Below are 16,190 nucleotides of genomic sequence, written 5' to 3' on the forward strand. Positions count from 1 at the left end.
TGTGGCTGGTCTAAATTATATTCTGTGTATTTTTATGCAGTGTAAATACCCCTAAAAATTGTTCAAAGCCAAGCACTATTCCTGAAATTAGTCATATATCTCCAGGCACAAAAATTTATGTTCTGTGTTTTCAGGCTGAAGAAGTACAGAAAGTAGACTGATCTGCACAGCATGTGAATGGAGCAGAGGTCTGGTCAAATCAGTGATCAAGGCCTGAGACTTTGGTGGTTGGCACTCAGATGTTGTGCCCACATTTATATCTATGACCTAAAATCGAATTGAGCCTCTTTTTAAATAGTTTCAACTTTAAAGAAACAGCCCACCTACTGAGATTACTTCAAATAATAACCTGGGGAATATGTAATCCAGATATACAGTCTAATTCTGCTCTGGATCTGCCTCTAAAAAGCACATATGCATATATGGTATGAATTAAAAAGTCATGTGAATAGGCAGCTAGAGAACTGAGCAACAGCACTCTCAGTTTTAGCAAGGATTTCCCCTCCTTTGACAAAGAGTCACTTCCTTGCTTTCTCATCTTAAAAATTTTAATGGGATTTATTTATGTATTTATTTATTTATCTTAATACTTGCTTACTGGGATTTCATCAAAATACCAAAACTTTTTGGGCAAAAATTTTCATCATATATATTTCAAAGAAAACCCCATCCTTTGGCTGTAAGGATGCAGAGAACAGCAATCTCTGTGCTTTCAGGTGCCATAAATTAAGACTTGACAGACTGTACATCCCAGCCGAGCTCAGGGCTGGATCAGTGCCCAGACAGCAAGGTCGTCTGCAAAATATGTAGCACCTGCTCATGAAACACATTGTAAAGCTGAACTAATATTTTGAACTGTTGCCAGAAAGACACTGGAAGTCATCTGGCATGAGAAGCTCTTTGTTTTTCTTTTTACGGTTTGGGGAATTTTTAAGAGCTCATTCAAAACAGTGGATACAATACCTGTACTGATCTCCAAATCACCCAAAATTATATGAATTAGTTGAGATTTTTATGATGTTCTTGTTTCAATATTTAGGCAGATATGTCGAAGCAGAAGCAAAGTGGCTCTCCTTTGCACTAAAGAAGGTAAGAGAAGCGCATATTTCTGAAAAAATAGACAAAGCTGTTTATAAAGATATGTTAAATATACCTTAACAAATACAGATGCTTTGTGTGGACTCATTCTGACATTTGACTGGACCTCTGCAACCTCCAGTTTTGTATTGCTTTTTTTTTTTTTTTCCCCTTCTCTGTTCAATTTCAACAGCTTTTCTTATTTTTGACACTGAGGTTGTCTATTGCAGTAGCCCAGTCCAGCTCCCACAAAATGAATTTTGTCATCAGTCAGGTTCTAAAAATTAATCTGAAAAAAATTCCTGCTAAAAACATCCTTTTCCAACAGAGGGGTCAGTAGGCTGCATACCTGGGACCTGAAGCTTTGATCTGTTTAGCTGTGAATCTCAAGGGAACCTAAAGTAGAAAGCTACAGAACAATCTGCAGAGACAGCAGATTGTGCAGATTTAAGTATTGTGCAGATTTGAAAATGACATAAAATCTTCATCTTGAATAAAATAATGTTCTACAGGTAAGGAGAGTTTTGCTGAAGAGCATATGTGTTATGAATTTGCTTGGCATGGGGATAATTAATCACAAAGCATGACCTAAATTTGGGAAAGTAATCAAAATATTTACTACTCTTACCAGAGAATGACACTTCACAGGAGCCTGTTAAAGGTGTTTGCTTCTGACATATGTTGCTTTAAGAACACGTAAAACCCCTTGCCCTCTGAAGTTTTGGGGGTGAACACAGTAAGAATTACTTGCTTAAGCAAGTGCTCATTATTGCTGGGCTAATTTTCCAGAAGCGTTTGTTATGGATAGTACAAAATAGCCCAAGCACATTGGCAGTTAACACAAAGACAAAGACATGAAACCAGGAAGCCTTCCTAAGGGCAGCCAGGTAACTGTTCCTTCAAGAAAGTCAACTTCCCAAGCTTAGCTTGGTTGATATTTTAGTCTAAGCAGGTCAAAATTAATCTCAGGAGAGCAAGTCCTTTTATGGAAAGGAAGAACTAGAATGGCTCAATGTGTTTGATATTAATGTGTGGTTATTGATGACTTCAGTTATTTTATTGTTCAGTGTAATTTCATGACTCTGTTAATAGTCTTCTGTTCCCAGTTTCCTTCCAGGTCTTGCATGCTGTGTGTCTGGTAAGCAGTAACTCCCTTCTGCATCTGTTTCTCACCAGACTGTGGCCGTCGCCCAGCCGCACGCATGAACAAAAGGATCCTGGGTGGCAGGACCAGTCGCCCAGGCCGGTGGCCGTGGCAGTGCTCTCTGCAGAGTGAGCCGAGTGGACACATATGTGGCTGTGTTCTGATTGCAAAAAGATGGGTCTTGACGGTAGCGCACTGCTTCGAAGGGTGAGAGGAGCTCAGACAATTTTGCTGTTCGTATACAAATTAAATGTAACTCGAGGTTTACCAACTCCACTACCAAATACACTGGCAGCAAGTGATGACCTTTGCAGACGAAGTCACATAGGCCTGCTGTTAGAGACTATGAGATAGAATAAATGGTGTAAACCAGCATCAAGTTAGGTTTTGACATGCTTTATTATTACTATCTTTACTGATGAAATGTAAACAAAGATATGCTGACTTTCATCAGGAAACCAAGAAAAGATCAAAACTTGAATTCCATAGCTCTTGTACAACATACAGTTTTGGGCATCAGCATAGAAATGTCTGGAAAAATGCTGTGGCCATTAAAAATAAAACATGAATATTTAATCACAGTGCAATTGATATAATGAATTTCACTCTCTTTTCTGATTATAAACTCCCCACGGCTTCATTATGATTATCAATCAGTAGTATTAATCAGTCAGTATTAACCACTATTGATTGCTTCGTGGTTGGTATATGAGGTCCCATGATGGATGCTCTGGAGAACAGAGGAGGTTTTTGTGGCGTAGGAATTATCTTAGTCATTGTTAGCTTTTTGGTAACCAGTATTTTTAAAGAACCACAGACTTTAGAGGAAAGTGCATTACCGTGCATTACCGTATTTTTTTTTCTCTGGTACTGGAGTTGTTTAATCATGTTCCTAAAGACAATTGAAATGTGTGTTTTCTGTTACAGTTAGCAAGTACTCTTTTGTTAGGTGGTTGTCACCAGTACTTAGTCCTGCTTAAAACTGATACTTTCTCACTGGAAATTTTTGTACTATGCTAAACATCTTTCTTTCTGTTTAATAAGCCAGTAGAAATTCTGTGGTAAGCACGAGAAAGGATGATGTACTTTGGTTTTTCTTGACTGATATTTATTTATTTATTTATTTATTTATTTATTTTTTCCCTGGCTCTTGATATAAATTGTTGTTAGGGTAAATTCTGGCTTGCGGCTTTTGTGTCCAAAGCCAGAAGACAAGCCAGAAAGGCAACAGTGTGAGTATCTCAAGTTGTGAGGCTATTTATGGAAATTCTAGAGGCAATAACACAGGAGAGATCGCTACAGCTAAACAGGGTCTGGCATATTCCTCTACTTTTGGAAGAACTTTGGTGATCTCAATTAAAAGTTGGGCTGTATGATCTCAGAGTAATACATGTCACCAGTGGTGCTTCCAGGGCTCAATTTTAGGGCCAGTTTTGTTTAGCATTTTTGTCAATGAACAGGATGAGGGGATCAAGTGTACCCATCATTAGGTTTGTAGATGACACCAAACTGGGTGGGAGTGTTATCTGCTTGAGGGTAGGAAAGCAGAGGGCTTTGGATAGGCTGGATTGATGGATCATGTCCAGTTGCATGGCATTCAACAAGGCTCAGTGCCAGCTGCTGCACTTGGGTCACAGCAGTCCCATGCAGAGGTACGGGCTTGGGGAAGAGTGGCTGGAAAGCTGCCAGGCTGAAAAGGACCTGGGAACACTGGTCAGCAGCCAGCCAGAGATGAGCTGGCAGTGGGCCCAGGTGGTCAGCAAGGCCTGTGGCATCCTGGCCTACATCAGCAATAGTGTGGCTGGCAGGACTTGTCCCCTTGTACATGCACTGGTGAGACTGCATCTTGAATGTTGTGCTCAGTTTTGGGCCCATCAATGCGTATTGACTTGCTCAAGAGTGATCAGAGAAGAGCAATAAAGCTGGTGAAGACGGACTAGAAAACAAGAGTTATGAGGAGTGACTGAGGGAACTGGAGGCATTAGACAAAATGTGCTCTGATGCATTAGACAAAAAATATTTTGTGAAGTCTGGGATCCAAAACATGAGGACTATACATCAGTAATGCAGCAGACAATATCAATGCAAATAGCCGTGAATATCTATAAAGTTACAAATGGAAAGGAACTGCATTAAGAATAGTCCTTTGCTGGTCTTATTAGTATAGTTTTGTCCAGGTCAATTTGAAATGCTTTACACCAAAGCATCCAAGAAATAGAAGTTTTTTTCTTGACTGTAGTAGCATAATACGTTCTGTCTGTGACTTCTCATTGCTCCGGGCAATGCTCTTTTTCAATGCTCATAAACACAATAGGATGTGAATATTCCTAGCACTTCAACTTGAAACATTATAGAATAAGTCATAAATTGGTCATGATGGTAGAAAGACCATTATAGTTTGAAATACCAGAATTCTCATGGAACTCGTAGATAAAAATAGTCTTTATTTAGCAATTGAATCTCTTCCCAAATTATAGGAATGACAATTCTGTTGAATACTGTGAAAAAGCTGAAATTCTGGATGTTTTCATTCAGATTGCTCTGACTAAGCCTCAGTCTCTTCGAAGGAGCTTAGTTACATCAATTCCAAAAAAGAGACTTTTCTTTTTCATTTTTTAGAATCACAGACTGATTAGGAACCCATGGCTTACCACTAGCTGTGATCCAGATTCTCTAAACTTCTAATGTTTTCTTATGTGTCTTAATAGACCCTACTTCATTTTTCCTACTAATAGCCTATCCACTTTATATATATAATATATATAATTATTTTTTTTTTTTGTGATCATGGATATTTGCATGAGTCTTAAACAGTTGTGTGCAAGAGACAGAGTAACCTTTAAGCTTGGGCAGAGGGAATATGCTTGGCACACACAGATGCCCAATAAAAAATAGACCTTTCACATGGCCATCGTAAAAGAGATTTATTTTTCATAATTGAATTGTATCTTTGAGACTCCTTTGGGACTTCAGCTTAAATTACTGCTGTGAGCAGCATACTACTGAACAATACTGTCACCCCAGAAAAACTGGAACATGCCCACCAGTGAGCATCTAAGAACTTGGGCAGGATCTGAGGGATGATTTTGAGAACCTTTGGCATTTAATGTGGCAAATAATGGGTGTTTTCATATCTTAGGCTGTGAGCTTGAATTATTTCTGTAGCAGGAAGGAAGGGAATGGAAAACATTGTCTTTTTTTTGTCACTACTGATGCCTAATTATTTGTTTTCTTATAGCATTTGTACATGAAAAATTTTGCAAAATAGAATATAAAAGGAGTCAGAGAAAAACACTCAGACATTTAAACTAAAAAAATACTCATTTTGTTTCTTTTCCTTTTTTATTTTTTTTTGTTTTTCTTTTTCTTTATTTTTATTTATTTATATTTTTTTAACAAAGGAGAGAAAACGCAGCTGTTTGGAAAGTAGTGTTTGGGATAAGCAATCTTGATCATCCCTCAAGTTTCATGCAGACCCGACTAGTGAAGACAATTATCCTGCATCCGCGCTACAACAGAGCAGTCGTGGACTATGATATCAGCATTGTAGAACTAGATGAAGATATCAATGAAACGAGCTATGTAAGACCTGTCTGTCTGCCCAGCAAGGAACAGTTGGTGCAGCCAGATACCTACTGCTACATCACAGGCTGGGGACACATGGGCAACAAAAGTAAGATGAATACTTTTGGCAATCGTGGTAAACCACATTAACTACCTACTGGGTTAATCCAATAAGTGACCCCATTGCAGTGCTTTATCCATTTATACAAATGCTGGACTTTATTAAATGCTAAGGAACTGTAACTACTAATGGAGGAAAGCCAGCTGTTACAAGACTAGGTTTTTCAAATCAGTAGTCTAAATTTATGTTCCTAAATCCATATTTAGACAAGTGGTTTAATTTAATTAATTAATTAATTTATTTATTTATTTTTAAATGCAAAGGATCTAGAAACTCCTATCAAGAAAACGACCTGAATTGGTTATAGTTGTACTCAGGTTGTGTTTAGGACTGTACTGAGGTAAAACCTGCATGAGCTCATTGCTGTGGAGTAACATTCTTAGTGCAGTGAAAGCTGAAGGCACAGAAAGCAATTGCATATAGGTCAAATGAACATTTTTCTTGAGTCAATGCTCTGTGTCACATTTTAGGCTTGTGGCATGATTTGTTCCATGTGGGCATAATCAGAAGTGTTGTTTTGGTTTCTCTGAAATGTTGCTGCTTTTCATGCTCTGTTGCCACTGAAATCCTTGGGTCCCATAACAAGAACATTTACGTTATGTAAATATTTGTTTTGCCAAAATGATCCTGCATGTATTGTATCCAAAGTGTCCTGGCCCCAACACTGTTATGCTCTGTCCATTGTGTTTCTCCCTTCTCTATTATAGCAATTATTAGGGAAGGGTGCTTTTCTGTACATCGGAGAATGAAATCTTCCTAAAAGTACTGCTCCACCCCTGGTGGCCTGGTCATATATTTGGCAAAAACAGTATTACATTGGTGAGGAATATGATGTTAACAATCAGACCTACCCATCTAAAACTATCTTTTAGGTAAATGCAGGGAAAAAAATAACACAGAATGCTTTTGTATCACTGGTAAGTGGGAAAAGTTGCTTTGCTCTCTAATACGGTTTCAGCTTTGCTTTTAAAGATTTTATGTTATGAAGCTGCAAAAACCATCATGGCTACACAGGGTATCATGCTTTATACCCTTGATTTAACAGATTTCCTTTGAATCTGAGCTCTCTCAGCTGTTCACAGTAGGAAGAAGTCCTGGATATGCTAAAATAATTCCAATAACCTTTGAAATCTGATTCCCTGATACACTAAGTCAAATTTACCCAAATCAAAATGCTTGCTACCAAGGATCCTGCCATGGAGTGATGAGTTGACTCTTTCCTCTGCCTCAAAGATCCATCATAGATAAATATTTGTGTGTTCATGGGTATATAGTTTAATGCTTAATTCTGTTTTTCAGTGCCTTTCAAGCTTCAGGAAGGAGAAGTTCGCATCATTTCCTTAGAACAATGCCAGTCATACTTTGACATGAAAACCATCACCAGCAGGATGCTGTGTGCCGGCTATGAGTCCGGCACTGTGGACTCTTGCATGGTAAGCCTCTCTCTAAGGAGAAACCCACAGCTAGAAAGGCTTTTAGAAATCAAAGCTCTGTGACGTTAATTGGGTACAGCATACTTCATCTACTATAAAAATGACAACAGTCTATTTACACATTTTAACCCAACTTTTATTATTACTGGTGTAACCAGTAGGTGGTCCTGCTTGAGCAGGGAGGTTGGACCAGATGACTTCCAGGAGTCCCAACCTCAATGCCTCTGATTCTGTGAATCCGAAATCAACTTCAGTTTGTGGTAATGAAATGCTGCTTAAACAGTCTAAGGCTTATCTGTATTAGCTAAATATTAGTCTAACGTCTTAAAATTAGTATAAACCATTTGCAGATACATTTTTGTACGGTTATAATGGGGAATAAATACCAGTAATACTGAATGTTGCTACACAGATTAGTAGAGCAGCCAGTCTTAACAGCTGATTAAAGTTTAGTTACTTACTAAAGGCAAATCACTCTAGAAACTGACATAGCTTTAACATATGACTGCTGGCTACGTGAAGCCCCTATGGACTTTTTTTTTCTTTGATATTGCAGGGTGACAGCGGAGGACCACTTGTATGTGAGCAACCTGCAGGGCGCTGGACTTTGTTTGGTTTAACGTCTTGGGGCTCCGTCTGCTTTTCCAAGGTTTTGGGACCAGGAGTTTACAGCAATGTGTCACACTTTATTGAGTGGATTGAAAGACAAATATACATCCACACCTTTCTGCTAAACTAACTCCAGATGGTAAGAATTGTGCTGACAGACATAAGGAAAATGGAAACAACACTTCAATACTGAAGATTTTGCAGTCCAGAAGCTCCGTGAAAAGGAGTTTCAGGCTCTTCTATTCTTGTGGAGCTATGGAATATGCAGTGTATGTTAATGGCCAACCCTCTGCTGGTGAATATACTTTGGGGTAGAATTAATAGTCCTTTTGACTTTTCTTTTACCTTTTGTGGCGCTATTCTGAGTGCAGCAAAAAGCTTAAAAGAAAAGAAAAAGCCACTTTCTGCCTTTCAGATATTCAAACTTAGCAGTAGCACAGACTAGCAAAACTTTTTAAATAACCTATTTTAATACTACTCACTCAGTAGCACATGTGTTTGCACTCACGGTCGTGAGGTATGAACTCAGGGCAGCCAGATGCTGCCCACAGGGTACATATTCACAAGGGCCCCACCACGGGCTGGAGGGTGTGGAAGAGATTGCTGAGCTTTTGTGTCCACCTCACCCAGGGTACATCAGTACAAGTGCAGGTCTCTGAAGGGGTACAGCCCTGCGCTGCTGCCATGCCTGAGCCAACACTGCCTGTCTCTTGGGGTGGCTGACGTGAGCATGGCATTTACCATCCTGACTCCACAGCTCCTGTTCCCACAGCCAGCTTGGGCATCTCTGCAGGGTGCTGGGTGGCACCAGTAGCCCAGCAGGCCCATAACTGCTACTTGAGGCACCTAAGACCAAAATTTTGTTGTTCAGCCTCTTTGGATGGATTCTACCCAAGTTTCTATTGCTTAGTTTTCTGAAGCTTCCATGTACCTGGCTCTTGACAGCACTACATGGAGTAGCATATTTATCAAACCTATGCCCTACTGGGTCTTCTTCCCCCTTTTGTATGTGTTCAGCCTGTAAGGCATGCACTGACAAACTGACCCTCTAAAACAACACTGTTGGCAATGTCACTGCAACAGTCTTTGTCCCAAGAATAAGCTAGTTTGAGCATCTGGTGAGATGCAGAAAATGAAGATTTTAAGGTAAAAAGGATATAGTGTGAGCAAATACTGGGAAATAATATTGGGAAACTGGGTATTTTTGGATAGGTCTCTTCTTCTAGTATCTTCCACTGAAAGTTTCATTTTGCTGAGCAAGATTAAACTATCTTGAAAGAGAAAAAGGCAAGAAGAAATCTGAATGACAAAAGACTTGGATCCCAGCTTCTGCTCAATTAAGTATTAGGAATATGGTAAGCAGAGTACAATAGCTTCATCAGCAAAGGCTTGGGTGCTTGATGGCAAGTGCTCTGCCTAGCAGGCAAAAAGCTAAGCCTTGACTCCAGGAGTCTGGAAAAAAAAAACCTACAGTGGAGCTTGGCACCTCTTTCTGGTGCTGGAGGGGTGGTGATTCTTACAGTTGCTGCAGGTGATGCTCTGTACAGCTCATGTTAGTCTGGGAGGCCAGAGTAGGAGGAGTCAGAAAGCTGAGGCTTACAGGATGAATTTCACTGGGGAGCAAGGTGTCTAAAAGCTGGGTGTTTTCAGTGCTGTGCCTAGCCCCCTGTGAACTCAGCCTGAGACACGTAATTACCCTCGCTGCTACCTCTGGCACGCCCCCATGACAGCATGGCAGGGCCTTCTCAATAAATACCAGGACTGCCGTGTGTGGAAACATGCATCAGAAGAGCCAACTAATGGACACTTCAGGTACTATTAATCACGTTACAACTAACCCGACTATTGCTTTGGTGAAATTTTTACCTCTTATTTCCCTATCTTTTCCTTTAACATGCCTATAGACAGCACTCTGTAGAGCTCTATTAAAAAATACTCAGTATTTATGGTATGGGTTCTGAAACAATTTAAATGACTATGGTATCACTGTTTCATGCTCAGAAAGAAAACTTTCCTAGGTGTTAATTTTCTTTTCTCTATTACGGATTTTGCTTTTACTGTAACATATAAATGCTTTCCCCAGAGAGAAAGCAGCTGTGGCCAGGTTTTTCCTGTGCAGGTAGGCTGCATATGGAGCAGGTTACTGATGCCCTTGTTTCAAGGGCATGTAAATGGCAGCTCTCGGTCCCCCACTTTAGGTTTTCTCTGGGGCCAGGATCTGTTGCAACAGATTTCAGCCAGGTCTGCCTTATGGGGCTAAAAGCCAGGACCTGTTCTGTGAAACGAGCAGCCCCACCTGGCAGCCCTTCACCAGGTGAAGCAGCTACCTGCTTGGAATTCTGCCAAGGACTGGAGTAGGTATGGGCATTGGCACTGCCAAATGATAATAGGTAAAGTAATTGTGCATTTTAATTAACTAGGTTTGGCCACCAGTTTCCAAGCAGCCCCTCCTCCTGGGAAACAAGAGGGAGTCCTGCTTACACGCATGCTCCAGCCCTGTCCTGAATCGCTCAGAAAATATTACCCTAATATTATCCCAGCCCAGTGGCTTTTAGGAGGGAGCAGCAGGGTCTTAGCAGGGTCTTTTCCTTCCCCACAACTGTATCTGCCACAACATTCCATGTAAAGAGGAAATTTGTAATTTTATAAATGTATTTTTATACTGCTTTTTTTCTATGTGTGCACATGAAATGGCAAATATATTCCTCCTTCCACTGTATCAAGCCTTCCCTCGTGTGCTGACATAATGGTTGTGATCACAATTACGCTGCGTCTCTTACAAGTGTAGCCTCACTGCAAGGTAACACGTTTGTTGGTTTTACTTCTACCACAGCTGTATGTCCAAATGGAAGCAATGCCACGCAGTCAAACAGATGTGTTTCTCTCTAACTGTACTAATAAAAATTTACAGTCATTTTCCAAGTAACTTCTCTGTTCAAAACGTGTCTTAATCTTTACAGAGACGCGATGACAATAGGGAGGTGTGAACAGATTCACAATAAAGTTATAGCTTTAGCAATAATGCCTAACAACAGCTTTGAAATGGTACTCGCATACCCTTATCTAGCTTTTTAAGCATTACTGCACTTGGGGAGGATTTTGGTACTACAACCACTGTACAACTTCTGGCTTCTTCTGCATGTCTGCTTCCAGTATAGAACATTACCAAGAACACCATCGCCAACAACTATTCAAGACCAAAACATCTGAAAACCACTGAAATCAGATTTCTCTGAACACATTTTGTTCTACAGCTTTCCTCAGGAACACAGTTAGTTTCAAATAAATATCTATCTCCTTATAACCAGTACACTGTACTTCAACATGTGCACATGCTGAAATAAAAATATTAGCATGCAGCAACATGAAAGAGTTAGAATTTGGCTTTTAACTGCAGTCAGCAGTAAGGTACGCAGAACGATGAGGATGGGAGTAAAATAACCAGGATAAAACAAAATCTATTCATACAAAGACCGCACTGAAAATCAGCTATAGGAACAGTCACCTCCAGAACTTGATCATTAACTCCTGCTGAGAGCAAGTGCTGCTCAGACCAGCAGCAGACCCAGGGCTGGCAGGAGCAGCAGGTGCTCTGTGTTAGCTCCTCTGTGGCCCTGTGCTGCAGCCAGCAGCACTGAAGGAAAAACCACAGCCTAGGTCAGCCATTCAGCTCAAACTGTGCCCCATGTATGGGCCAGAGCTCGCTGAGCTACAAAAACACTTGCTAAATAAAGGCACCTGCACATGGTTAGTGCACATGCTGCTGTAGAAATTAAAAAAAAAAAAAAAAAAAAAAGTGTTTTTCTGTGGATCAAATATTGCACACCAACCTGTGAGTTAAAGCTGCTGTAAGCATAGGTACAAAGTTGGGATGGGAGCCTGAAGGTTTTGTTTGTTTTGTTTTTGTTTTTTTTTTAAATCTGACAACCAACACTTTAGACACTGTGTTTTCCTTTACGACATCTGCAAGACACCTGTGAGAGAATCTTAAAAAGCTTGTTTTCCAAATGGAAAAGTCAGGTCATGTTGTGCCTAAGTGCAGGATTGCAGAAGCAAGCAGGGGATCCTGACATCTCCAGTGCAAAAAAAACCAACAACATTCAACTGTTGAGAAGCAAGGGGAGAACTTTTCATTTGACCCTTAATTTGGCACCACTTTAGATATGGCCAATTAAAATTTTGAAGCTTTTATTAAAGACTCACTACCCTCATCCCCCATTCAGTAAAAAATAGCAAGTGATCACAGCAGACAGCCACTATATTTTTCTGCTGTTTGTTCTCCAAAGGATAGAAAAAAAAAAAAAGATCAGGTTTTACACAATGTATTTTTAGCATTCGCATGGCTTGTCAAAGTCCTCTGAAAGCATATAGCCTAGGTTATAGAGAAGAATTTTAAGCTATGTGCACCATCAGTGAAAAAAAAAAACACAAAAAAAAGAAATCAAATGCTGTGTGTGTGTTATTTTGTACCACTTTGACTGGTATAAAAAGTACTCACCATCAGTGGTATCATTGATAGAGAGGAAGTTTTTAAGAGTACCTGAAATTCCAAGGCGATCCACAGGGTCTGGCACTTTTGGGTAGTTCAGTCCAATCCTGTCGCCCAACTCCCTTCTACAGTGACAGGAAGGGGAGAGCGCTGAGCCCAGCATGCCTCTAAGTCACCACAGAGTCCCAGAGCTCACCCATGAGAGCGCAATGTACCTTAGTCCCTTTACTGATTCCTCAAAAGCACACAACCACACAACCTCTTCACCACTAATGCACACTTCACCATTCTGTTGGGTGCTAAAATCCAAGACTTTGCCTCTCAAATATCTAACTTGCTTGAAACTTAGCTGCCAAAACCTGTCTGCTGCGGTTTGGACTCAGTGTCGCTTTGCTGACAGTGAGCAGGTCAGGATATCATAGTTAGAGAACATGCTCTCTTCTAGATCCTCTCAGCTAGCACTACAACTGAAGGAACAAGAGGGCTACAATCCAAAGCGATGAAAAAAAAATGACTGAATGAAATGGTGGAAACAGTCTTGCATCACTGAGATCACTCATTGCAATGAGATGATAACCACCTCTTTTTGTCACACAAGTGAAGAGAGGAAATAGATTTAAGGTGCAGAAGAAAGATACTGGAAACACTAATATTTGACTTCCAGGGCAGGAAAGCACTGGAGATCTTTTCAACATGAAAACCTGTGCTAGGAATGACATGGGTAGATCTGAGCCTGCCCTGGAGTTCTGTTGGGAGCACAGCAGGTCACTCTGTCACTATGTCCCAGTAAGTCCACTGCTGTGTGATTCTGTCCTTGTACCAGCTCATCTCCCTGCACAACCTGCTGGCTGCCTTGCATCTTTTAGGATACCTCACGGTTCCTGTGGTTTGCAGAGAAAGCTGAAATGTTTCAGTCAGGACGCCTGGAGTCCACTCCTGGCAAGTTAACCCCAGCTGTTATGTCCCTCTCTCTTCTCCTCAAGTCTTTCCAGATCTGGTCCTGTAAATGATACTCCCCAACTGCAAAAAATACAAGTGTAACAAGCAAGTGTACGACAGGCAAACACCTAGAAATCATAACTGTGAACCAACTTAGGCTGGACATGATGTCTCCGAATTTGAATGTCTACTTTCACTTCAAATGTGCACATTAAACATATGTTAGAACTTATCAAAAATTATTTTGTCATATGTTGAATCAAAGTAAAAAAAATATTTGCAAAAATGCCCGTCATCACTGGCTCCTTCCACTGGTCTTCTTCTACAGGCTAAACAAAAAGATATTTTTCTCCTCACTAGCAGTAAGGATGGAGTCAGCACGAATTACATTCTACCTTTTGAAAACAAAACCGTTTCAAACTTTTGGCAACATGTGGTGACCTGTGTTTGAATGAACTTAGCATGCCCTCAATATCTGCCCTACGTAGCAGCAGCTGTCCTAGACCTCACAGTGTTTGTTTAAATTCTTTCAGAGATCTTAGAAGATGTGGAATATGTAATGTTGATCATTGGCATGGAAAACTCATGGTTCAATTAAAAAGCAGAGCCCTTGCCCCAAACATGGTGTTTAAAAATAAACAGACAAATCTTAGCAGTTTGAAAGCTCAAAGTTTTAGAAAGAAACATAACAAAAAATGGGATCAGTAATAATAATTCATTAACTGCTGAAGTTTGAGGAAATAGTTTATTTCAACAGGTGCTAATGGATACAAACAATTTCTTAAATTCCTCCATAAATTGGCCACGTACATTTTTGGGCAGAGAAATAAAAAGGAGGCAATATTTTTGACAGCCAGAACTCCAGAAATAAGCCACACACATCTCAGCTACCTTTTGTGCAGCTTGCAGAGCAGTGGGAAAATGTGGGGCTCACAAATGGCTATACTTTTGAACAGCCTTTGTAGATACTTACTGTTGTTTATTATAAAAGTCTGGAGGAATGTAAAAACACCTGAGAGTCAAGAAGAGAAATGTCATCAGCTACAAGTTGCACTGTCTGTGGACACATGGGAGCTACCCATTGCCACTTGCAGATGATTTTCCAGTGCAGGCATGAGGTAGAGTCTAGAGAAAACTGAGGCAGCCAACATACAAGTTGGGTGAAGAGGGAAAGAAGTCCAGTCGGTGTGAATGACATGAAAGGGAACATGGAGACAAAGAGAAAGGATGAAGCAGGAGGATGAACTACACAAATTTTCTCCTCTTGTGGGAGAGGAAGGTGAGGGAGCTGCGTGTCTCATCCGGGACACTTTCCTGATGGTTTAAGTTGAGTTTGGACAGCAGTGAGATGGTTTTAGCAATAGAAGGTGGAGGAACTGGCTGACAACGGTTAAAACAATTGCTATATACAAACACTGAGAAGTCTTGCAACAAACCAACTAAAAACACTGCATCCCAGGCTTTCTGCTTACTGCATACTTCAGCATGCCACGAATCCCAGGCAACATGACAATTTTAAGACAGCAATGCAAGGGACCAACATGGCTTATTATAGAGTGAATCTTACCTGAACTAGATCCCACAGATCTGTAATTCATACAATGTCCTCTCTATAACACCAAGAGGCATTATGCAACAGAAGCAGTATGAAAAGTCTACTACATAAAAAAATAACAAAACTCAGCCATTTAGGCCTTGAATGTCTTAATAAATTACTGAAAAGTTTTATAAACACAAAAGCTTTTAAGCAAATGGGTGCATCATCTTCCTTGGCTGAAGAAAACAAAACCGCAACGTAGCATACATCAGCAGTTATTATTCTTGGATTTTCAATAGTTCACATTCCAACTCCGTAAATTACATTAAACCAGCTTGTGCACACAAAACAATTCAAACCTGCTTTGTGTTCAAATCTGCTAGAGAAATGACACTTTTGTCCTCTTCAGAAGTATTCCGAGAGACTTCAGCACAGCAGTTACTACTTCCATAAGAGTCTGAATTAGTTTCCTTTGATGAATTCAGAAATACAGTCCTTTCAGAGCTCTGGTTGTTTGTAGTCCCAGACTCATTCTGAATGTCTGATAAGGAGACTTCCTCCACTAACCTCCCTCTTGAACAGGCCTGAAAAGGTGTTTTAGAAGTTGGCAAAACACTGGCAATGCTTTCTTCCTCTGATACAGCACCTGTGGCTGAGCTGGAAGACCCAGAAGTAACCTGGAATTCCATTCTACAGTTTACAACGCAATCATCTTTCCATCTCTTAATTGCTTCCCTCTGCTCCTCAGGGATCAGTTTGTCAAGGTGCTTGGCTCTCAACACCGGAGACGGAAACAACGTTCCTTGGAGAACTCTCAGCAAATATCTACAAAATAAACACAATTTCAAATAAGCTGTTTAGAAGCAGACTCAAAACTGTTTCCAGGATCACTAAAGAAAACCAAACACCATTCATGTAAACCTAGAGGAGGCTGCTGTAGCAGCCTCTAAAACATGCTTTTGCTGGTGCAATTTTGTGAACATAAATTATCAGGTCAGAAACCACACCAGAAAAACTGGCATTTTCAAAGGCTGATGCTTCCATTTTTTTTTTGGTTCTGCACAAAGACTTATAGAACCATAGAATGGTTTGGATTGGAACGGACCTTAAAGGCCATCTAGTTCCATCCCCCCTGCAACTAATCATCAGGTTTCCCAAAGCCCCATCCAATCTGGCCTTGAACACTTTCGGGGATGGGGCATCCACAGCTTCTCTGGGTAACCTGTTCCAGTGCCTCACCACCCTCTGAGTGAAGAATTTCTTCACACAATCTGCAT

The 16,190-nt window shown here is 40.4% G+C and overlaps 2 protein-coding genes across 10 annotated transcripts in view; one reads left to right on the forward strand and one right to left on the reverse strand.

The window, feature by feature from the left end:
- Positions 1-10,874, forward strand: part of CORIN (corin, serine peptidase) — a 130,336-nt gene extending 119,462 nt beyond the window's left edge. For all 5 annotated transcript variants that reach the window (XM_072037646.1, XM_072037645.1, XM_072037644.1 and 2 more), the window contains 5 exons: positions 1,040-1,089; positions 2,254-2,428; positions 5,623-5,894; positions 7,206-7,339; positions 7,896-10,874. In XM_072037646.1, coding sequence (XP_071893747.1) covers positions 1,040-1,089; positions 2,254-2,428; positions 5,623-5,894; positions 7,206-7,339; positions 7,896-8,078 — 814 coding nt within the window. In that variant the 3' untranslated portion in view covers positions 8,079-10,874. The remainder of the gene's footprint in view (positions 1-1,039; positions 1,090-2,253; positions 2,429-5,622; positions 5,895-7,205; positions 7,340-7,895) is intronic.
- A 3,228-nt stretch (positions 10,875-14,102) lies between these two features.
- ATP10D (ATPase phospholipid transporting 10D (putative)) overlaps positions 14,103-16,190 on the reverse strand; it is a 43,815-nt gene continuing 41,727 nt past the window's right edge. For all 5 annotated transcript variants that reach the window (XM_005028104.6, XM_072037643.1, XM_027457138.3 and 2 more), the window contains one exon: positions 14,103-15,738. In XM_005028104.6, coding sequence (XP_005028161.4) covers positions 15,267-15,738 — 472 coding nt within the window. In that variant the 3' untranslated portion in view covers positions 14,103-15,266. The remainder of the gene's footprint in view (positions 15,739-16,190) is intronic.

This window comes from Anas platyrhynchos, chromosome 4 (genome assembly GCF_047663525.1).
Source record: "Anas platyrhynchos isolate ZD024472 breed Pekin duck chromosome 4, IASCAAS_PekinDuck_T2T, whole genome shotgun sequence".
In the NCBI taxonomy this organism is placed as follows: domain Eukaryota; kingdom Metazoa; phylum Chordata; class Aves; order Anseriformes; family Anatidae; genus Anas; species Anas platyrhynchos.